The 23,659-nt window shown below is 36.4% G+C and overlaps 1 protein-coding gene across 2 annotated transcripts; it reads right to left on the bottom strand.

The window, feature by feature from the left end:
* Positions 1-4,276: 4,276 nt before the first annotated feature.
* Positions 4,277-19,459, bottom strand: ARL14EP (ADP ribosylation factor like GTPase 14 effector protein). Of its 2 annotated transcripts, XM_023230367.3 has the most exons (5): positions 19,308-19,396; positions 11,933-12,004; positions 11,322-11,812; positions 9,795-9,922; positions 5,919-6,161 (listed from the first exon to the last, which is right to left on the bottom strand). In XM_023230367.3, the coding sequence occupies exons 3-5, from the start codon at positions 11,745-11,747 to the stop codon at positions 5,933-5,935; spliced, it is 783 nt and encodes a 260-aa protein (XP_023086135.1). In that variant the 5' UTR covers positions 11,748-11,812; positions 11,933-12,004; positions 19,308-19,396; the 3' UTR covers positions 5,919-5,932. The 2 variants fall into 2 exon arrangements, with proteins under 2 accessions (XP_023086134.1, XP_023086135.1); XM_023230366.3 differs by lacking the exon at positions 11,933-12,004 and having other exon boundaries at positions 4,277-6,161; positions 19,308-19,459.
* Positions 19,460-23,659: the final 4,200 nt, after the last annotated feature.

Consider the following 23,659-nt stretch of genomic DNA (forward strand, 5'->3'; position numbering starts at 1 on the left):
TCCATCCATCCATCCATCCATCCATCCATCCATCCATCCATCCATCCATCCTTCCATCCATCCATCATCAATCAAGAGGTGTAAGGAGCCTCTCAACATGGGTCGTTGGTATGTCACACAGTATGAGGCTTGGTTTGCCAAGAATTTGTAGTTGAGCGCTGACCCTAAAATCTATGTGTAGTTCTTTGACATAAAAAGATACAAGGAAGAAAATTAGCATGTTTTTTCAATAATAGTTTTTGGGGATGAGTTGGAAACTTTTACTAAAAAAATTAGAAAATGTTTCAACATTTTCTATAGGAAAGTCTATCGTCCAATTTAGAGATGTCATGAGCTATTCTGGAATAATACATTTATTTTCATACACCAAACTGTAGGGCCTGTATTTTATGCAGAAATTTTCTTTGCATAGTCTCATTCAGTAAGTCATAAATGGCTAGATGCTTGCTGGCATTTCTAAAAATCCTCAATATACCACAATTCACTAAGCAATCCCAAATACCTCTCTTAATGTCAAAATTCAATTTGTATTTCATCCAGAATCTTGTAGTCTCCATTTACATGGTACCAGTACTGCTACTATTGGTTACTTTATGTGACAAAATAACCAGTTTAATTTTCAATATAACTATTACACTACCTTCAAGCCCAAATAATAAATTTGGGGTGCCAGAATATAACAAAAAGCAATTTAATTTGCAATTTTCAAATTCTTCAGCATAACTGACTGCTTGTTAACAAAGGGAAATTTAGCCAATCTGTTAAGTTTAGCCATGTTTGCAAACATTAGTTTTTGTTTTTTTTTTTTTTTGAGACGGAGTCTTGCTCTGTCGCCCAGGCTGGAGTGCAGTGGCCGGATCTCAGCTCACTGCAAGCTCCTCCTCCCGGGTTTACGCCTTTCTCCTGCCTCAGCCTCCCGAGTAGCTGGGACTACAGGCGCCCGCCACCTCGCACGGCTAGTTTTTTTTTTTTTTTTTTTTTTTTGTATTTTTAAGTAGAGACGGGGTTTCACTGGGTTAGCCAGGATGGTCTTGATCTCCTGACCTTGTGATCCGCCCGTCTCGGCCTACCAAAGTGCTGGGATTACAGGCTTGAGCCACCGCGCCCGGCCCTGCAAACATTAGTTTTAATAAGTCTGTTATTTCAAAACCACAGGATAGGGACATTATGGTAACTTTTTTTTTCAGACGGAGTCTTGCTCTATGTCCAGGATGGAGTGCGGTGGCGCGATCTTGGCTCACCACAACCTCCGCCTCCTGGGTTCAAGCTATTCTCATGCCTCAGCCTCCTGAGTAGCCGGGACTACAGGTGTACGCCACCATGCCCAGCTAATTTTTGTATTTTTAGTAGAGATGGGGTTTCACTATGTTGACCAGGCTGGTCTCTAACTCCTGACCTCATATCTGCCCGCCTCGGCCTGCCAAAGTGCTGGGATTACAGGTGTGAGCCACTGTACCTGGCCAGCAACTCTTTAAAATATAAAACGTTTGTTTGCTTGTAATGACATGAAATGCAGTTTCTAATCACTGGATGTTTAACCAAGAAATCATTCCCTTGTAGTTTCAAGGAGAAAAAAATCACATTTTAGTTGTGGCATTTCACAGAACTGTAATACTTCCAAATTTAAATACCCTGTGTATTTGAAGGTGTTTTATTGCTATCCCAATTAATAATCTGCTTTATCTAGTAAATTTCCTGTATTTTTCTAAAAGTTAAATTATCTTGACAAGATTAGTAAATCCTCACAACTATACACATTGGGACATATACTTTGCTGAAGTCTATTACCTTTTGAACTAAGTGTTCAGTAGTGTTTCGTGATTTTAAAAAATTAGATAAGAGCATTACTTCTCAAGTACCTCCACTTTATAAAAATAAGTTAAGAGAGACTCAGAATTGCCTGTGTATATTTCTGTATCCTCACTCACATTCTTGAAAATTAACACCCAATATGGTTGACTGCTGTTGGGCAAGACCTAAGAATGATAGAGAAACCATTTGATTTTGAAAAACATCCACTTCAGCAGGCTATTATGTAATTACATGTTCACAGTTAAATTTATAAGTTAAGAGATTAAGGGAAGGTAGTAATAGCTGAGGGCAGTTTTCTTCACGAAGATACCAGATGTCAGCAAAAACTAAGGCAGTGTCCTGAATTTTGCACAAGAATGTTAAGCTATAAGCAGGGCAAACCATCATGGAGGTAGAAAACCTCTACCAAAATCCAGTCCAGATAAGACATCAGTTTTCTACATTGTGACTCAATGTGTAATCACCTTTTGGAGGTGGAAGGGGTATATGAGGCCAGTGGGATCTGATTTTTCAGGGCAGTCATAGCTCTTCTCAAAGACTGAGCTCTTCTGGTTTTTTCTTGAAAACAACCACCCACAACACTATTTAACAAACCAACTGACACTTTAGCCATACTCAACTGAAAAAATAAAATGGTTTACAGAATATTTCATACTACCCAGGTACTCTAATACATGTTCAGGAATTCTGAACATGGATATTTGTGAGGACATGAATGCAGTTATTTTTCTGGGAAGTTAGTTCATAGCTTTCATCACCTTCTCACAGGGGTCTTTAGCTTCCAAAAAGTTAAGACCATGATAGAACTCACTAAAATTATTTTTTTACTAATAAATCACTATGCATATTTATGGATATTTCAAAATTCACTTGCTAAAAATTACTTGCTTGAAATAACGCCAGGGAGGCAGTTTTAGGATAGACTGTCAGATTGCAGAACAGCCTGTTATATAGAACTAAACATAGTATTTTAAAAAGAGAAGAATCCTACATATGATGTTACAATGTAAACAGCTATTTCCATATTAAAAAAAAGATCATGAGATGACATTTTATTCAAATATATACATGCATTTCTACCTTAATATTTGTCATCAACATTGTGTGAGACCATTTGTGACCTAACTTCTCTACTGGGATCTACACACAACAGAAATTGTTTATGAAACTTTGCTGTTTAGATTAATATAATTCTAAAGTATATAGTCACTTGGAATATTTATGCACAATATAAAGAAGTTCTAGATGATTTCATTATATTCTGTATTTCTGTAATTTTATATTACAAAATAGTAAGTGGGCTTATTAATTTTTCCAAAACACAGCTTTATTAAAGCTTACTGTAAATCAGATATACCTTTCTCTGTAAACATTTTGTATGCTCATTAAAAGTTTGCTTCCCTAAATGGGCATGATGAACAAATATTAGCAAAATTGTTCAAGAATATTTTCCTTTAGTCTTTGAAAAATTACAGGTCTGTTCTAAAAATGCTGCAATATGGCAATATTAAAGTCATTCATTCCATCAAAAATATTCCTAAGTAAAAAACCTAAGATTTTAATTTGTCCCTATGAAAAGCCTAAGCACTGTCATACTTAGAAAAACTAAAAGATGGTAGAAACAATTAAGATCTAATGATCCTAATGTTCAGATAAAACTGGAGTGTTTATATCCTCAATAACAAAATATTTCCTTAATTCAGAGAAAAGTAATCTAGCATCTGACTTAAGTGAATAAAGCTGAAATATTCTTTTTGCCAGTGCTCAGGTAAAACACAGATCAAGGAACTGACAAGTTAACTGTATGTACTTCTGGTAACAAGTGAGTGAACAGGTGAGTGAACAATTAAATCTTAAAAACATGCAATTCCAAGGCTGAAAATGCCATTCCCTCAAAAACCAGTCATTTTAAAAGCAAACAAATTAAAAATCAAACCCTTTAATGGTCAAACTGGCTGCATAAACTGAGTTTTAATGGCTACAAAATCTTTCAAACTGCTAAGAGCACTTTTGATTAAACTGAAGGACTGTATTTAGAGTGAAAAAAAAAAAAAAAACCCAAAACCTAATTAGTGGCAATGTCCCACGTGACAAAAAGCTTTTAGACAAAATGACAGCTGTCTTTAAAAAAGTGCAACAACCGAGGCAGGCAGATCACAAGGTCAGGAGATTGAGACCATCCTGGCTAATATAGGGAAACCCCGTCTCTACTAAAAATGCAAAAAATTAGCTGGGCATGGTGGCACGTGCCTGTAGTCCCAGCTACCTGGGAGGCTGAAGCAGGAGAATCACTTGAACCCAGGAGGCGGAGGATGCAGCAAGCTGAGATTGAGCCACTGCACCCTAGCCTGGGCAAGAGAGTGAGACACTGTCTCAAAAATAAATAAACAAACAAACAAAAGCAAAGAGATGATACCATTCCCCCATCCTCCAAACAGCATCCAAGCAAATTCCAACATCAAGATGCAATCAATTTCCAAAAAATTTATTTATACTCTGTATTAACCAGTGTTTCTCTTTTCCATCATCACTCCCTAAGAAGTCTTTTTATAATTCTAATCAACCACCCCCCAAATTTTAATACCATAAATATAGTATCTGTTTAAGTACTGTGTGTATATTCATGCTTTATACATAAAGTTTTTGTCCCCAGAACAATTTTGACGAGTGCATGGTGCAGACAATGAAAGGTTTACAGTATTAAAACTTTATTTATTTGAATAAGTGGGGAGAAGAGAAATATATTTCAGCACTTAGATATATAAGTTATTTCCAAAACAGTTTAATACTCAACTAGTTAGTTCTATCAAAATCAGTTTTCCCTGAAGCAAGCATTGTTCCCAGCTACAAGCGATTCTCATTTTGCATGGTACTGTGGGACCATAAAATGGCCCTGAAATCTTAATAATCAATGGGGAAAATGATGACTGTTCCATGACCTTTAAGATTCTGCTAAAATATTAAAAATTCTTAAGATCAGTTATAAATGTAGGAAAAAAATGCAAAAATGTTTAAAAATATTTAGTACACTGTAATTTAAAACATTAGAAATAGAACTAAAGTGTTTTATTTCATTGTAAAAACGAAGTAGTTTGAATAGGGCTTGCCTTTTTTTCTGGCAAGTAACTTATGATACTGAGTAAGCATCTTTTATGCTCATGGCAAACTCATACTTCTTTTAAGTTTGGGCCAGCTTCCACCCTTTTATTGCTTGTGCTTTCAATGTTGTGAAATATTTCTATATTCACATTAAATATCCTTTAATGTAAAGTTTTTTTTTTTTTTTTTTTAACCATCACTTCCTCTGGGACATATTTGTCTTTATTGCAATCACTTTTATTTTTGTGTTGATAAGTTTGCCTTCATTAAGCTCCTATGAATGCACAGCAGCAAGAACAATATTCCCATGGTCAGTGACTTCTTCTACAAATTCATTTATGTTTAAAATTTCACTTCCAGTGTTATCATTTTTCATTGCTTTGCTGAGCTTTCATCTTTGTTGGCCAATTCTTTTGAGTGTTCACTTCTATAAAATGTCAAGTGGATGACAAAGAGACAGCATAACTACGTGCCCTGCTGTAAGTGAACTGAATAACAGATATACAGGGGCAAACCACTGGAAGAATCTGAAAGTAGTCAACGTGACTGGTCATTAGTCATGAAGTATATCTGTTATTTACATAGCAATTTGTAGACTGAAGAACTAGCAGAGAAGTTTGTACTTCATGTAATTACTCAAGAGTTATACTGTGCTAACTAAAATTTTAACCTAGATTTTAACAACAGTTTCCTTACCAGTTTCCTTTCCTTCCCGGTAAGGAAACTGGTGTTTAAACGAAATCTAGGTCACTGAAATTTGTGCCCATGGGAAACATGCAAATAGAGGACTGTCTACACCCTACTTGTTAATATTGATCCAGACAGGCTTAATAGGCTGAAAAACAGCCTATCTGAATTTATATCAAATAGTGAATCTTAAAGCACCCAAGATGAAAAATTAGGGCACACTGAGGTGGTTTTAAAATCTTTGTCATATGACAATCAAGCTTAAAATGTATCTTCAAGTAACAGAATTTTAGAAATAATGACCTTTAAAGGCCCCATAGTTTGGTACCACAGATTATCCAGCATGTTTATTATGAATTATTTCTCCTCCTTCAATTTCAATTTGCTCATACAGCCACTTGCGGTCACAGCGGCATTCAGCTCCACACTTGGTAGAACCACAGGCAGGACAAGCATAGAAACATCCTAAGCAATCTTCATCAAGGCAGTCACAGAGATCCATCCCACTAAAAATTAGGAGACCTTGGCTATCATAGACCTTACTCTTTGCTGGTATCACTTGTCTGTAAAATAAAACACAAGGAATTATACCTCATAAATATGTTATTTTTGATTACTGAATTGAAAATATAGTAAAAAAAAAAAAAGGAGATAAAATATTTTGAGATGAGGTCATGCCAAAATGATCTATAATTTATCTGACTCAAGGTTTATTCTATTGTCAGCAGTAAACAAACTCCATGTGAGAAGAGGAGACCTAACTCTAGAGTGTTGAGACAAATCCAGAAAGTCTGAATATGCTTCTTGAAGTCCATTAAAAAGTCACTTCAGCAAAGGAATGAACAGGAGCTTTGTCCAAAAAATAAGTATAATTTTCCCTTTACTTTAAACAAACAAAAAAGAATGACAGGTTAATAGTGGTTCATTTTATTAGCTACCAACTTCTTCACTGTTTTATCAACATAGTCTTATTTTTATTATAGTATACCATCTCTATAGATTTTTATACTACAATTAATGTTTCTGGTTCTTTAATGGACTCTAGTAAATCTAGCCTAAAAATATTCGAATGACTCAATGGTAAACTTTAACAGATGGAATAGATGGCATATATAGAAATGTTGACTGAACTTAAAAATAATTCTGAATGATTATACTAACATTTGTTTTAAAGAGTCATATTCTAAACAATCTAGTTCTCCCATTCATTCTGTTGACTATACAGAACTGCATTTCTATTTCAGACATGTAAAAAATAAAAACCTCACATACTCATAAAATGTAATTACCTTTTAGCTGCTACCCATAGAACAGAGATATATGGATTACAGGCACACTTTGGAAGTATTGCAGTTTTGGTTCCAGACCACCGCCAATAAAGTGAGTCACACACATATATATTTTTTTCTTTTCCAGTGCATATAAAAGTTAAGCTTACACTATAGTCTATTAAGTGTGCAACAGCCTTATATCTAAGCAAAAAAAATGTACGTACCTTAATTTAAAAATACTCTATTGCTAAAAAATGCTAACAATCATCTGAGCTTTCAGTGAGTTGTAGTTTTTTTTGCTGGTGGAGGATCTTGCCCCAAAGAGAAAAGCTGACTGATCAGGGTGGTGGTTGCTGAAGGCTGGGGTAGCTGTAGCCATTTCTTAAAGTAAGACTACAGTGAAGTTTGCTGCATCAGTGGACTCGTCTTTTACAAAAGATTTCTCTGTAGCATGCGATGGTGTTTGATAGCATTTTACCTACAGCGGAATGGTCAAAATTGGAGTCATCCTCTCAAATTCTGCCTCTGCTTATTCTACTAAGTTTATATAATCTAAATCCTTTGTCATTTCAGTAATGTTAACAGCATCCTCACCAGTAGATTCCACCTCAATAAATCACATTCTTTGTTCATCTCTAAGAAGAAACTCCTCATCCATTCCATTCAAGTTTTAACACAAGATTGCAATATCTCAGTCACATCTCCAGGCTCTGCTTCTAATTCTAGTCCTCTTGGTATTTCTACCACGTCTGCAATTACTTTCTCCACTGAAGTCTTGAACCCCTCAAAGTCATCCATGAGGATTGGAATCTTCTTCCAAACTCTTGGAATGGTGAATCCTTTCCAGAAGGTGTTCAATTTACTTTGCCCAAATCCATCAGAGGAATCACTCACTGTCTATGGCAGCTCTGGCCTCACAAAACGTTATTTCTTAAATAACAAGACTTGAAAGTCAAATACCCCTTGATCCATGGGCTGCAGAATGAGTGTTGTGTTAGCAGGCATGAAACATTTATCTCCTGGGACATCTCCATCAGAGCTCCTGAGTGATCAAGTACATTGTCAATGAGTAGCAATATTTTGAAAGGAATCCTTTTACCTAGGCAGGAAGTCTCTGAAGTGGGCTAAAAATATTCAGTGAACAATGCTGTAAACAGATATGCTGTCATCCAGGCTTCGTCCCACTTATACAGGACAGGTAGAGTACATTTAGCATCATTAGGACCCTAGGATTTTGAAGAGGTAAATAATTGGCTTCGACTTAAAAGTCACCAGCTGCATTAATCCCTACTAAGACAGCCTGTCCTTTGAAGATTTGAAGCCAGGTATAGACTTCCCCTCTCTAGCTATGAAAGATGGTATCTTCTTCCATTAGAAGGCTGTTTGTTGGCCAGGCGCGGTGGCTCACATCTGAAATCCCAGCACTTTGGGAGGCTGAGGTGGGCAGATCACAAGGTTAGGAGATCAAGACCATCCTGGCTAACACAGTGAAACCCCGTCTCTACTAAAAATACAAAAAATTAGCTGGCCGTGGTGGCACGTGCCTGTAGTTCCAGCTACCCGAGAGGCTGAGGCAGGAGAATCGCTTGAACATGGCAGGTGGAGGTTGCAGTGAGTTGAGATTGCGCCACTGCACTCTAGCCTGGGTGACAGAGCAAGCCTCCATCTCAAGAAAAAAAAAAAAAGAAAAAAGAAGGCTGCTTGTCTACATTGAAAATCTGTTGGGTAGTATAGCCACCTTCATCAATAACTTGCTGCTTCACCTTGCACTTTTATGTTATGGAGATTGCTTCTTTCCTTACCCTCATAAACCAACCCCTGTTAGCTTCAAACTTTTCTTCTGAAGCTTCCTCACTTCTCTCAGCCTTTGGAAAATTGAAGAGGGTTAGAACCTTGCTTTGGATTAGGCTTTTGCTTAAGGGAATGTGTTGTAGCTGGTTTGATCTTCTATCCAGACCATTTAAAGTTTCTCCATATTAGCAAAAAGGCTGTTTTGCTTTCTTATCATTTGTGTTCAATGGAATAGTACTTTTAAATGTCCTTCCTGAACTTTTTCTTTGCATTCACAACTTGGCTGTTTAGCACAAGAGGCCCAGGTTTTGGCCTGTTTCAGCTTTTGATGTGCCTTCCTCCCAAGCTTAATCATTTCTAGCTTTTTTTGTAAAATGAGAGACTTGACTCTTCCTTTCACTTGAACACTTAGAGGCCACTGTAGGGTTATTAGTTGGACAGATTTCAATATATTTGTTTCTCAGGGAATAGAGACACCTGAGGAGAGGGAAAGAGTCTAGAGAACAGCCAGTAGGTGGAGCAGTAAGAACACCCACAGCATTTATCGACTAAGTTCACCACCTTGCATTGGTGTGGTTCCTAGTGACTCAAAACAATTATAATAGTAACATCAAAGATCGTCATAACAGATATAGTAATGAAAAAGTTGTAAATATTGCAATAATTACCAAAATGCGAGTGAGATAGGGAGTACATGCTGTTAGAAAAATGACACCAATAGACTTGCTTACCATAGAGTTGCTACAAACTTTCAATTTGTAAAAAAAAAAAAAAAAAAAAAAAAATAGCACCTTGTAGAGAATAAAGTGAAGCACCAATAAAAGGAGGTATGTCCGTATATATACAACAATGCTTTTCAAATAAGTGAATTACTTTAATTGTAATTATTTTAACTCTCATGCCAAAACGATTTGCTTCAGTTCACTGCTACCTTCTTAGAAACAAATTTTTGGAGTTGAAAGGGATACCTTAATTTTATATGAATAAAAACAAAGGCCTTCATAGGTTTTTACCAATTCCGTATCATCCAATTTAAAATATGAACCCAGAAAATTCAAAATTTAAGAGAAAAAGAGGGGAACAAAGCAGATGTGAAGCAGCAAGTTAACATGTCTTCAGTAACACTTAGCCTACCTGTCTGAACCAGCGGTTGCATTTTTTGTAAGCCTTCTTTTTTCTCTTTTACCAGTTTCCGGAGCAAATTCAGTTTGTCTTCCTGGATTTGTAAATTGTAGTGACCTCAAAGCTTTAGCTGTTCTTCCCTGAAGAAAGGTAAACAAATTATCAACTCAAATCTAGACATCAGACAATAACATTTCATTTAATGTTAAACCAGATGACTTCCTAACCTGGAAGGCAGTCTGGAACACACAAAAAAGAAAACAAGGTTTTCTTGCACTTAGGTTTTAGAGCCTAAGAGCAAGAAAGTTTACACGGCCCTAGATCATATTCAAAGTGTATTGGTTAATGTATTAGTAACATTTCCATTATTTGATTTTAGTCTCTGGTATATTAGGAGCAGAGGAGGAAGGCATTGTGAAAACCGCTAATGGCTGCTGCCAACATGGCGAGAAGGCACAAAAACTGCTGTATAATCCAGTGGCACATAACTGATTTCCTAACAATCCTGGGTCCTTAAGGATTTCTTGTTGTTTAAGGGTTTATGTTTGTTATTTGGGGAGGAAAGAGCTGCAGCTGATACATTCTACAAGAACATTGAATAGATAAGGTGAAGACATCTACAATGACATCATCAGCAAGTATCTAGTATGAACTGCAGATAAATTGGGCCCTCAAGATGTTCCTCTCAGAAGAGAACAACAGGAAAATAGTATAATTTCAAATTTCAACTATCTTTTAACTTGGTTTAATAAAAAGGAGAAAAATATTCCAGAGGTAAGAATTATGAAATAATTACAAGTAAAAATTATGAGAAGTGCTTCTTGGCATGCTTGTCCTACACAAAAGATAGCTTTACGAAATCTTAAGTTGTTCTGATACGGTTAAATATGCATGTAGGCATGTCAATAAGGAATACAGGAAAAATATTTAATATTTTACAATGTAAAAATTTATTATTATTTTTTTACCACAACGAGTCCTAAAATTAGCCTTGACCATACCAAGTAGGAATTCAGAGCTAGAAGCAAAGAAAACTCACAAGCATTTAAAAAACTCAAGAATGGGATAGTGTCAAAGGAGAAAGAATGAAATAAAAAACAATTACTATAAGTCATCTCTCTAATGTTCCTTTTAAAGCGGTGATTTCTAAGTCCTTCATATAAAGGCAAATTCATCCTGCTTCAAAGACCCTTGCTGTTTGCTATGTCCCATGTAGTCACTTTGGTATCAGAAAAGAAACTAAATTTTGGCTTGGCCAGAATGTTCTAAAACCCACTCCTAAAGTCTTTGTACTAAAAGTTGTAGCTTGGAGTCTCAGGCATATTCTATTATTCCTTTCCCAAGCCTACTTTCTTTATCCCCCAATCTTGACCTTCAGTGTATGTGAATAATATTTAGAAACATCATCCACTTTCACCCCCTCCTTTTAATTCACTGTATCCTAACAAATATAGTAATACTGTACATATGATTTTCTTATAGCTAAGCAAAATCCTACATGGTAGAATTCACATAGAAAAAAATGACTATTATACATACATCTGACTCAGGTTTCCTTTTCTGGCGGTCTTCAGTATCAACATCCACACTTCCATTGATTATCTGTGTGCATTTTGGACAAAGCTTCCAACCAGGTACAAGCTGTCTTCCGAATTTTGCACTCAGAAAAGTGGCATCATCTAAGTCAATTACATGCAAATTTTTTTTGGCTAATTTTTTGTGTATGTTAAATGGGTCACAACATGACTTCTGTAAATCTTCAAATCTGTCAATGTAAATTTTTACATGATGAAAGCAAATTGTATTGTTCCCAGAAAGTGTCATTCCAGTTCTAAGTTGAAGTAAAAGCATATCATTTGATGACAATTCTTGCAAAGTCTTGAAACCTGTGTGACGAGTATAGTAGGTTTTATGGCACTCATTTGTAGTACGAAGCTGGACTCCAACTGAACATGGATCCATCATTCTTGATTCTATCAAATTTTCCCTGTTTTATTTTGTCTAGAGATCTAGGTCATGGGCTGATCACCCTAGAGAAAATATTAAAGAGAATCAAATTTGTGCTGCAAGTTTATCTAGGAAACTGAAAATGCATTTGATAAAATTCAACACCTGTCTAAAAGAAAATAAGGAATAAAAAAGGTATTTACCAAAGTCCTATAATAGACATTTAATAATCAAACAGAAGCATTCCCTGAAAAGTCAGAACTTCACGAGAACACCTGCAATTAAAGATTATATTTAAGACTACATAAGAATCAAAAAGGAGGAAATAAGAAATATTATCCAAAGATACATCAGAAATACAAGAGGTTTAACGAACTCTTAGAACTAATAAGAGAATTCACCAGGGATGCTAGAAACCAAAAAACACTGTATCTTACAAAATATGTGACTCTTACAAAAAATATATAACAAGTCCTTCATGGAGAAAATCATCAAACTGAAAGACAAAAAAGGTACCCTAAATAAATGCAGCTATATATCATGGAGTGCCTCATTATAAAAAATTTGTCAGTTATCCAGGAATACATCTGTAAATTCAGTTCTATTCCAATCAAAGTTCTATCAGATATTCTACTCCCACCCCATTGGAATTTAGCAAGCTGGTCTATATCAAAGAGTAAAGGTCTAAGAAAGCCAAGGTAATCTTGAAGGAAAATACAGTAACATATTGATTTACTATAAACCTATTCTAATTAAAACTATGGTATTGGTATAGTATAAACAAACAGATCCATGAGTAGAAGAGGGCTTGGTATATGACATGTGGTACTATTAATCAATGGGTATCACACACTAATGAAGAAGGGACTTTAACCAGTTAACCATATGGAAAAAGGATTAGATCTCTTCTGCACAAACAAAAATCAATTACAGGTGGATTAAAGAATTAAACATGAAAAGAAAAACTAAACATTTTTATGAGAAAATAAAGAAGGTTTTCTGACATGGGAGTAGGGAAGAATTATTCAAACAAGCAAGCAGGTACCACAAAAAATAAAAAGATGGATACATTTGATTGTATGTAAAATTTACACATTTCTGTATAACTAAGGGAGAAAAAAATGACACTTGAGTGTTAGGATTATTACTGTAAATATTCGAGTAACCCCTCACTTCTAAAAATCAATTAGAAAATGACAGAGTCCATTGGAAAACTAAACAAATATACTTAGGCAATTCACAGAGAAAGAGAACAGCCAATACATGCATACAAACTGTTTCCCTCATAGTTCCTAGGAAAATGCAAATTAAATATCATTTCTTAAACATTTGCTTGAAATCAATTTAAAAATCTGATATCTGGTTAGGATGTGTCCAACTCTTACATGCTCCTTATAACAACTTTGGTAGGAATGTAACTGCTTTAGAACGTTTTCTGCAGTTTCTTGTAAAACTGAGGAAGCATGTACCTTGGGACTGACCTCTTTTCAGTTCTGGGTGTCAGCTAGAGAAAAATATCTCCAATACGAGCACAACTTATATACGAAAACTTTCAGCATTCACTGCCTTTGGCAGTGAAAGATGACAAATAACCTAATTGTAAAGGATGTGAAATTGTTACTCACACAAGGGACTCCCACACAATGGTTAAAATGAATAAACTACATGAATTACATGTATCAACATGAATAAATCTCAAAGACAATCTTAAGTGAAAAAAGTTGTAAAGGTTATATAGTATCATCAGTAGGGTAAAATTTAAAAGATAGTATATAATATTCACAGATGAAACATGAATATATACTAAAATATACATGAGAGTAACATATATCACATTTGTGGATACTTCTGAGGGGAAAAAACATTTTTTCCCCAAAAAGATTTACAGAAAATAAGGTTTGGTGACGTGTACATAAGTGCTTCACTACTGTCCATACTTTCTATTTGAAATTTTTCATAAATATTTTCAAAGCAAATTAAAAAAACTAAGTTGAATTCTCAAGAAAAGATGCAACTCATTAGGAAAAAAACTGCTGTTGAGAAAAGATGTGAACCACTGAAATCTGAGTGGTAGTGAGGTCCCGTGAAATCTAGGATTCGGCAATTTTACAAGTGTTTTTAAGCTTTGCCAAATTAAAAAAAAAAAAAAAAAACACTGGAGAGAAATCTTAAACATTTTTTGATGTGGTTTCTGCAGAGAAAATAATCAGCAAAATCATATGAAAATAAAAGACCCTGGCCTCAGGTAACAAAAAACGGTGAATAAATGTCTGTGCTTTAGGTCAAAATACTATATTTAGAAAGTTAAAAAATAAAATACACTTTAAAGTGTTAAAAAATGCTACTGAACATTTTAACTGAAAAAAAGTTTTAAAGCTGGTAAAAACAGAGTATATTTATATTCATTTATTCTGTTTTAGTTAGCTTTTAAAATGAACTAATATAGGTCCTAATCAAATCGGATAAAATGGCTTCTATCACAGTAATAATTAGAACATTTTTTTCTAGCCAGGCATTGTGGCTCATGCTTGTAATCCCAGCACTTCGGGAGGCCGACGTGGGTGGATCACTTGAGGCCAGGAGTTCTCGACTAGACTGGCTAACACAGTTGAGTGTTAGCCTCTACTAAAAATACAAAATAACAGGTGTGGTAGTGCAGCTACATGGGAGGCTGAGGCATGAGAATTGCTTGAACCCAGGAGGTGGAGGTTGCGGTAAGTCAAGATTGCGTCACTGGACTCCAGCCTGGGCGACAAAGCGAGACTCTTGTCTCAAAAAAAAAAAAAAAAAAGAAAGAAAATTTTTTTCTTCAAACAGATAATTGGGTTGAGGAGAAAATGGAAACTCGAGGTAAAGTTACAAAACAACGAACTATGTGGCAATGTATCTTAGCAAATAAGGGACACAATCTGGCTCTGACGTTTATTAATACAAGGGAAACTAGAACAATTATCCCTCAGCACTGTATAAAAAATAATGCTTAATATTTTGTTAATACCACAGATTTTTATTTGTAGGTAACCATTACCAGTTTTTAGCCACAGACCTATAACGGAATTTTTTGCCATAAAGCTATTTCCTAGTATTCAAAACTTGGGCTACTCTGGCCATATTTGATAGGAAAAGCTCTATAACTTTGATAGGAAAAGCTCATATTTGATAGGAAAAGCTTCAATATTTCTGCTCTATAAACATGTCTACTTTTAATTGTCATTTAAATTGGTTACAGCATCTTACCAGTTCCTATTTTAATAATCTTTTATTAAATAATCTTGGATTTAGGAAACTAAAACTTTAGAATTAAATAATCTTGGATTTAGGAAACCAAAAACTTTAGAAACCTTATCTGTCCATAGTAATAATACATTTTTACCCTTAAGGTTAATTTCATTTACTCTATTTATTAATTTAAATTTTAGGTAAAAAAATTCTTTTCCTTACTTATTGGGGAGTCTCTGTTCCATTAGTTTCCTTTATTCGTGGCTAAATTACTACACAATTCACCAGAGTTCATCATGATTAAAGGAAACTAATGGAACAGACTCTGTAACTTGCGTCAGTGAAGTTGAATACCTATTTCTGAAATTCCTGGCCTCAAGTGATTCTCTCACCTATCAGCCTTCTGAGTAGGTGGTCCTGTAATCTGTCTACAGGAAGTTAAGTTTTTTCTTAGTAACAGGCAGGACATTGAGCTGGCACCAAAGAAAGATCTCTACTTACTGGATGCAGAAAATGGGGTCACCAGATTTGGCAAATAAAAAATGCAGGATGCCCTGTTAGATTTGAATTTCAGACAATGAATTACTTCTTTACAGGACCAGCTCATTTCAAAATTAAAATATCCTATCTGATAAAAGACATTGTCAACTGTGATAAAAACTAAATTTTACACAGATTAAAAACTCAGCAGCAAACTAATCCCACTCACTTGAGTAAAAGTACACACACCTGGTTACGGCAGTTTTAAAGTCTTCCATAGGTTAGCTTTCTGATCTACGATTAGGCAGTCTGTTCACATACTGTCAAAGAGTCCAAGTCCAGCTAGCTCAAGGAACACTAAATTTCAGACACTGATCATAAGTGGTTAGTCTGCATTCTAAAAATTACATCCTCTGGTTGTTCCTCCTCTGTTATATTTCTCAGTGTTCCCATTTCCAGCTCTTTCTGTCCTCCTCCTATAAGCTAAAGTTCTGCATTTGGGTCTGTTTCCTAGCAACTGTTTTTGCTCATTTTGGTCTGTGTTGTGGCAATGTGGCCTACAATTTATATTTTATTTTCGTCAAATGACAGTCCAGCAACTTCATATTGTTCCTTTCACCTACAGTACACTGTTACGTTCTTCCATAACGATGATTTATCTGGCCCCTGGAAATGCTTTACTATTTACTGCCCCTGAATCAGCACTGGCATCAGCTGAGACCTCAGTAGAAATACAGAATCTCAGTAACAGCTCCAGACCCAATGAATCAGGATCTGCATTTCAAAAAGATGCCCAGGTGATGTGTAAGCACATTACAGTTTGCTATGTACTGCTCTAGATAATTCAATTTAAAAAAATTAAACTTAAAATGTTTTGATATCTTCTGTATTTTATAGAAGATAGCAAAAAAGAATAAAGAAAAACACAGATACATATTTGCCTTACAGGAAGTCTAACTCTAGGAGAAGAGATTTAAACTCGATAAACTAAGGACAGAGAAAAACATCTGCTTCAATAGAAAACTGCACTGTTGAGAGCACAGCCTTTCAGGTTTTCAGATTCTGATTATACGGGAAGTCTGATTCTTTAAGCAACTTGGAGTTATTTTACAACTGTCAACTGTAGCTAACCAACAGCAAGGCAAAATAATTGTCTGTATTCTTGTAAATTCTATCTGGTGAAGGTTCAATGGACTTCTGTCTCACTGCGGAAGCAGCCAATTTTGCCTTCACTTGCACATTTATTTCAGTATTTCTGCTCTATAAACATGTCTACTTTTAATTGTCATTTAAATTGGTTATAGCATCTTACCAGTTCCTATTTTAATAATCTTTTAATGCAAGAAAAGATTAATTTGCTCCAGTCAATCACTTTGGTCAGTATACAACCTAGTACTCCTCATGGAAGAAGAAAGAAATCCAGCTTCTTATAGGATAACAAGCAAACCAATAACAAAAACCCCAGTCTTAGATCACCATAGTATAAATCCAGGTTTTCAATACTTTTCAATGTCAAACAATAAAAACACTTCTTGACAAGTTGAATTTTGCTTGAGCCCTGCGCTCGTTCTTTACTAGCCATAATTTTAAAAATCTTCCCACCCTTGATTTAGGTAAGAGTCAAGGATCCCCCCTTGTTTACCTATGACCGGGCAAGAGAAAGACCCTCCAAATTCCCATTTTTTTGCTTCAATTATGAATTTATGAATAATTTGCTGAGCTGCATGGCCCTACAGATCAAGTGGAACAAAATACTTGTTAAACTTTAGTTTCTCTCCTTCCCCCAGGTTCCTGAACTTTGGACAACTCTCAGCCAGAGCCAGGGAGTAACACTCTCAGATCTACCACCAGATCAAGCCACCCTTATATCCTACTTCCTCAAACCAAAACTTTCCAGCACGGTTCACTCCTTGGAGACTCTTGCAGATCTTTTGGTTTTACCCATTGCAAAAGTCCCTTTTCTCCTCTTGCAATAACCCTTTTGAATAAAGTCTCTCCTAAGTCCAGATTTCTTATTTGACATTGTCTTAAAAATTCTGCATAGGAGAAAATTAAGACTTTCTCCTGCCTTAGGATTGATATCACTTTACTTTAGTGCCTAAATGCAGCATGTTTTGTGATTCTAAGATTAACATTTAATATTTTTGTAGCACTACCTAAGAATCAAAAGAGAATGAAATAAATGTAGAATACAGTGATTAGACCTCTCCTACTACCTTAGGTAGTAAACAAAAGTATTTGTTCTTCATACAATTTGAACGCTGCCGGCTCAGGGAATTAACCAGCTTTACTTTAAAACATCAGTAGTTTTAAAGAGTTCTTAAGCATTATCTCTTGCTACCCATTAAAAAACGGTGAGGAAGGTAGACTAGGTTGAGGAAGCTGAGAAAAATCATACGTGGCCATGATGCTTGCAAGACTTCCTAATAAAGCAAGGTCTAGGACATTATCACAGGGGTTTCGGGGTGTTAATGCAGAACACCCCCACCACCACTACCAAAACGGCAAAACAGACACTACCAAAACAACAGCAGAGGGAATTGAGGATTAATCACGGAACTCACTTTTTCTTCCTAAATTTGTGGAGGAGATGCAGAAATATCCGTTCCAATATGTTAATTCACCTTAACATAGTTTTTTAGTTTGTTACCAGTCTCCCTATTAGTGGGAAAGTAAGATTTAGAGGAAATTTAACAAAAGAAAAAATTTACTTCGTTTTGTAACTGATGTCTCTTTTACGAAAAACAGAAAACAAAGTTTCATGAAATGTTTTATGAAAAAAATTAAAGGCTTTGTTTTTGGCATAGGGTCTCGCAACTTATAAAGCATCTTCCCAGATTATCTCTTGTTTAACAAAAATGTAATTTAATCTACCCCTACGCCCCAAATCAGTAGCTTTAGTTAAGGGCACATACACCTACAAAAGTTACGCATCTTCCAACTGTGAACTTTTTGGGCCTGTCATCTTCAAATACTGATTACCTATAACATGACAATTGGCATTAATCAAAGGGCCCAAAGGCCAAGAGGAGAGTCTCAATCCTTAAGAAGATCTAGGCACAATAAGAAAGGTAAAGTTTTAAAACAAAAATATAGTCTATAACATCGTTGAAAAGATTTGCTTCAAGTGTGGTAGTCAGGACATGCCAGGTACAGCGCTTAGGGCAAATATCATCTCAGGAACCTTCATAGCCTCCCTGAGGAAAGTACTATCATTCTCATTGACAGATGAAGAAACTCAAGCCTACAGCTTTTGTTATCATGCCTAACAGAGTGCCCCCAAACCCTGCAATGATTCCCACCCCAACCCTGTAAGAGGCCACATACATTTCGTCCTTAGTTCACGGCTACTTACAAATTACTAAAACCACCAGATCCGTCCAATGGGCACCTACCAAGTTCATGGTACCGGGATGGAAAAATAAACATTAGTCTTTGGCTTCAAAGGGCCAGGGTTGAGAAGATTCTGATTTGAAAAATTAAAAACAAAAACAGCAGAGATACAGGCTGTCTACGGGGTTCAAGGCCACAATACAATCCTAAGTAGTTCAAGTCAAAATCGTAGCTTTGAAGGTCCTGGGCCTACTGGACACGCGACGACCCTCGGAGAGGTCAGAGGCAGCAGAACCTGTTCTGGGCTTTGGCCCAAGGCGTTGCGTCACAGATGAACTACGGAGTAGGGATTGATCTAGGGGTGAGAGGCCTCGGCCAGCTGCTGGAAATCCCCCTCACGTGTGCGGGCCTCCTCTTCCCCCTCTCCCCGGGTTCCCCCGTGACGCCGCCGGGCTCCCTCACCACTCAGGGGCCCGTCTCCACTCTCCCGCTCCTCCCCAGGGCCTCTCCCGCTCCTCCCCAGGGCCTCCCCCACTCCCCTTCCACCTTAGCTTTAGCTCTCCTCCGCCCGGCTTCGGGCAGGATCCGCCTCCACGCAGGACACACTCGACCGCCCGCTTCCCAGCCAGGCCCCGCGCTACCACTGAGAGGACGGCAAGCGCAGGCTAGAGGAGCTCAACGCCACCACAAAGAGACGTCCGGGAGAAGCCTAGAGAGGACACGAATCTGGCTGCCTCCGGGGACGGAAGGGGCGGGGCAGAGTGAAGTGGCAAATGATTCAAGGCAAGGCAAGAGTTGCTTCAGATGCTCTCTTTTGCAGTCCTCCGAGAGGTTAGGGATTTGGGAGGTCCCTGGGAGCCATCTCTTACAAGACACAGTTTCCACTAAATTGGATTGTATTTGTAAATCTCCACACCTGTGCGTGATGGTAAACTTTTGCACGCAAATACCCCGACCTCTGAAGGAGGTTGTGTGTTAAAAGGATCTGAAGAATGGACCCATTGTTTAAGGTCTTACGTTCTATTTCATTCAAGCGAAATATATTCCAAAATGCATCTTTTATTGTAAGCTATAAAAATAGCTATTACTTTGAGTAAAATGTAGGCTCCAGGAAGATGCTTGTAAATTTTCTCAGAACGGAAATGGCATTTTTCTTGCATCCTTATTGTCTGTCACAGTATAGGTGCTCATTAATTTTTACAGTGGGTTTTATTATCTAGAATCCCAGAGAACTGAATGTCTCTTAAAGATTCTTGGCTTTTTAATTATTTTAAGGTTGGGATAGCAGAGAAACAAAAACTATTGTTTGAAACCCCACAGTGAACAGGCAAATAAGACAAGCTCCACCAAGGCCCAAACTTGCTAGTGATTCTCTGCATTACTGTAAGCTGTTTTCTGCAGTGAGTCTATGGTCCCACCACTTTCATACTGCTCCCCGACTAGGCAGGCGATTGATGCCTAGAACTAGGGAATGACAGAAAGGAAAAAAACAATGGGTAATTTCTTCAACTGTGTCTGCAGGAGGTTGCATTCTATAATTCTTTTACTGTTTACTTTGTGTTTGGCACTTTGTTAAGTAATGGTTAGACAAAAAGAATAAAATGTATTTCTGCTTCCAAGGAGCTCACAAACTAGTGAGAGAGGAATAAACAGTTAATCACAGTGTGGTATGAAAAGTGTCATAACAGAAACACATGGATATAAACAGAATAAAATGATAGTGCTAAAGCAGGAGTGTTTTGGGAGCAGATTAATGCCTGCATGGAACTGTCATGTGGGAAACTAATTTGATGCAATGGTGGCTTCCCAGTAAACGAGGCAAGCTCTCCTAAAGGTAATGAAACAGAAGGCTCAAAGCTCGAATTAAGATTATTAAATAATATAGCCTATTTAATTTCAGTATCCAGTGAAAAGGTGAAAGAGTTGTGGTAAGTGGACACAGTTAGGATAAGGTGCAAGCAAGTGGAAGGACACCATCACCTGAATCATGGGTTAAGTAATGTGCATATATCCTATCTGCCACAACAGCCTTCTCTGCTGATGGTATACTTAATGAGGACCAGAGATGAGGTGTCAGCAAGGAGACTCACAGGTGGAAAGTGCTTTGGGCCAATGGTACACACCTGCTTTATTGGACAGAAGCAGGGAAGTATGCCTGGTCACGGCAGAGCTTACTGGTTAAGTTGTTGAACAGATACAAGTTTTTTTTTTTGCATTTCCTGGGCAGAGAACATATGAGACTATTCTAGGTGTGACCAATGGGTGGCTGATTTAGGGGTGACATAGGTAATAGCCCAGAGATGTCATGATTGCTCATAGCTTAGTTTTTCCATCCCTTTTTGGCTATCAGTGACTCTCTATTCCATCGTATTTGTATTTAACTTTGGCATGTCTTATAGTTTACTAACTTACTATATATATTTTACATAATCTTGCCTATGTTTCACAAAGTACATGCTTACTCATATTCTATATTTAAAATATGCTAGGGGTTTTGCATTTATCTCACAAGCTACTAGCTTACTTACTCTCTGTAGTTAACACTTCTCATGACGTTCATCCATCTCTAAGGAAACTGCAAAGCCTTTCAGTATGGGTAGAGTGGAAAGCTGGAAAGGCACGTAGATAAAAAATAATGCCCTTTTTATGCCCTCTTAGAGATGCTGAATTTTAACCTGTGAAAACTGTAAAACTCTCAGGAGGATAGAGAATAGAAGAGAGGTGCAGTCCTGGGGTAGAGGGCCAGGTGGAAACTCTTGCCCTAATACAGATGATTAAGAAGCGGTCCTCCACCAGCTGAGGCAGTGGCTCTATGGGATGAAATGTGATTCCTTCCCACTCACCTCCTCCCACAGGGTTTGGTAATGTCTAGAGGCATTGTGGTTGTACCAGCAAAGGGTGCTACTAGTATCTAGTAGGGTAAAGGACAGGGTAACTGCTAAATATTTAACAATGCACAGGACAACACCCCCTCCCCCAACAACAAAGAACTAACTGGCTCAAGATTTCAGTAGAGGCAAGATTGAGAAACCCTAAATGAAGGACATTTAAAAGGCACAGAGATGATAGAAGTTAAGTAAGCAGAATTGGTCAGTTTTTTATATGATTAGGTATAGAGGTTAGGAAGAAGTAAAGAATTATTTCAGGTTTCTAGTTTGGATAACTGGGAAGTCAAAGGGAGGAATGGGCTAGGGAGAATAGAGATAAGAATTTAAATGCTGAATACGCTAAGTTTTCTCAAACTTATCAAGTGTACCTCCAAGTGAAGATGTACAGCTGGCAGTTGGAAGAAGAGGGCAGGATATGAGAGAGATCTCAGCTGAAGATAAGAAATTTGGGAGATGTTGGTCTGTGAGTGGTAGTTCTATCTTTGGAGGTGGATGGGATAGGGAAGATGATACCTATGGAATGAATAGGGTAAAATGAGAAAGAATAGGGCTAAGGATTAATCTAAATTTCTGAACTCTCATTCTATTTTACTGAATCAGAATCTCGGTCCTCCAAGCCAGTCTACCAGATCAGATAAGATCCAAGAATATGCATTTTTGGCAAGAAACCCAGGTGATTTTGCAGCACAGTACAATTTTAGAACAACAGATTTAGATCGCAGAAGGGAAGTCTGAAAAGGAGCAGACAGCGAGGTAGCAAGAAAACTAGGGAAGAACAGAGACCTACAAGCCAAGAAAGGAAAGTTTAAAGCAGGGCTCTGTCGGTGCAAGAGGTTGTTGTAGAGCAGTACTGGCCACTAGAAATATAACGTGAGTCACATAAGCTATTGTAAGTTTTCTTGTAGTGATACAAAAAGCTAAACAGAAGCAGATGAAATTGATTTTAGAGATATAGCTTGTTTAACCCAATAATTAAGAATTATCATTATAACATGTAATTAACATAAAAACTAATGAGGTACGTCACATTCTTTTATTCATATTATGTCTTGGAAACCTGGTGTGTGTTTTACACCTCCGGCGCCTCCCAATTTGGTCTAGCTACACTTCAAATATTCAGTAGCCGCATGTGCCTAGTGGCTACCAGAGTGGATAGCACAGGTGTAGAAAGTCAAGTAAGGAAAACCCTCTTATCTTCCAGCTCAGACTAAAATGAACTAGAAGGAAAATAAAAAACTAAATATGTTCCATAGCTGTAGTAATAAAATAGTTATAGATGGTGTGATAAGACCTGTTTCAGTGATGTGGGTGATGGTAGAAACCAGAATATACCCAGTTAAAGAGTGGAAAGTTAAGAGATGCTGACAGCTACTTGAGAGAACATCTTCAACAAGCTTTGCTGTTAAGTATAAAGAGGCCCCCCTTTTTCTGTGTCTTTGAATATGAATTTTAAGATTAAAGAACACAATTCAGTTTTTAATTTAGGTTTTAACAATTATATTTGGATTTCTGCTTCTGCAAAATTATGCTATCACTAGAAACACCTGGAATATTGAGCATACTATGTGAAATGAATTGGGCATGGTAATTCACAAATGTAGTCCTAGCTACTGGAGAAGCTGAGATGGGAGTATCACTTGAGGAAAGATATATATATTTTATATATTATACATATGCATGTATTTATGTATATATAAAATATAAAATATGTATGTAAATATTATTTAATATGTATTTATATAATGAATATATTTATATATATAAAATATATAATATATACTATAAAATATATTTAATATGAATATATATTTATATTTAATATAAAATATTTATATTTATATAAAATATATATTTATATTTAATATAACATTCATATTCATATAAAATATATAATATATTAAATATAAAATATTCATATTTATATAAACTATATATTATATATATATAGTAATATATTAAATATAAAACAGTAATATATTAATAACATTCATATTTATATAAACTATATAA

Source organism: Piliocolobus tephrosceles, chromosome 13, assembly GCF_002776525.5.
Source record: "Piliocolobus tephrosceles isolate RC106 chromosome 13, ASM277652v3, whole genome shotgun sequence".
NCBI classification, from domain to species: Eukaryota; Metazoa; Chordata; class Mammalia; order Primates; family Cercopithecidae; genus Piliocolobus; species Piliocolobus tephrosceles.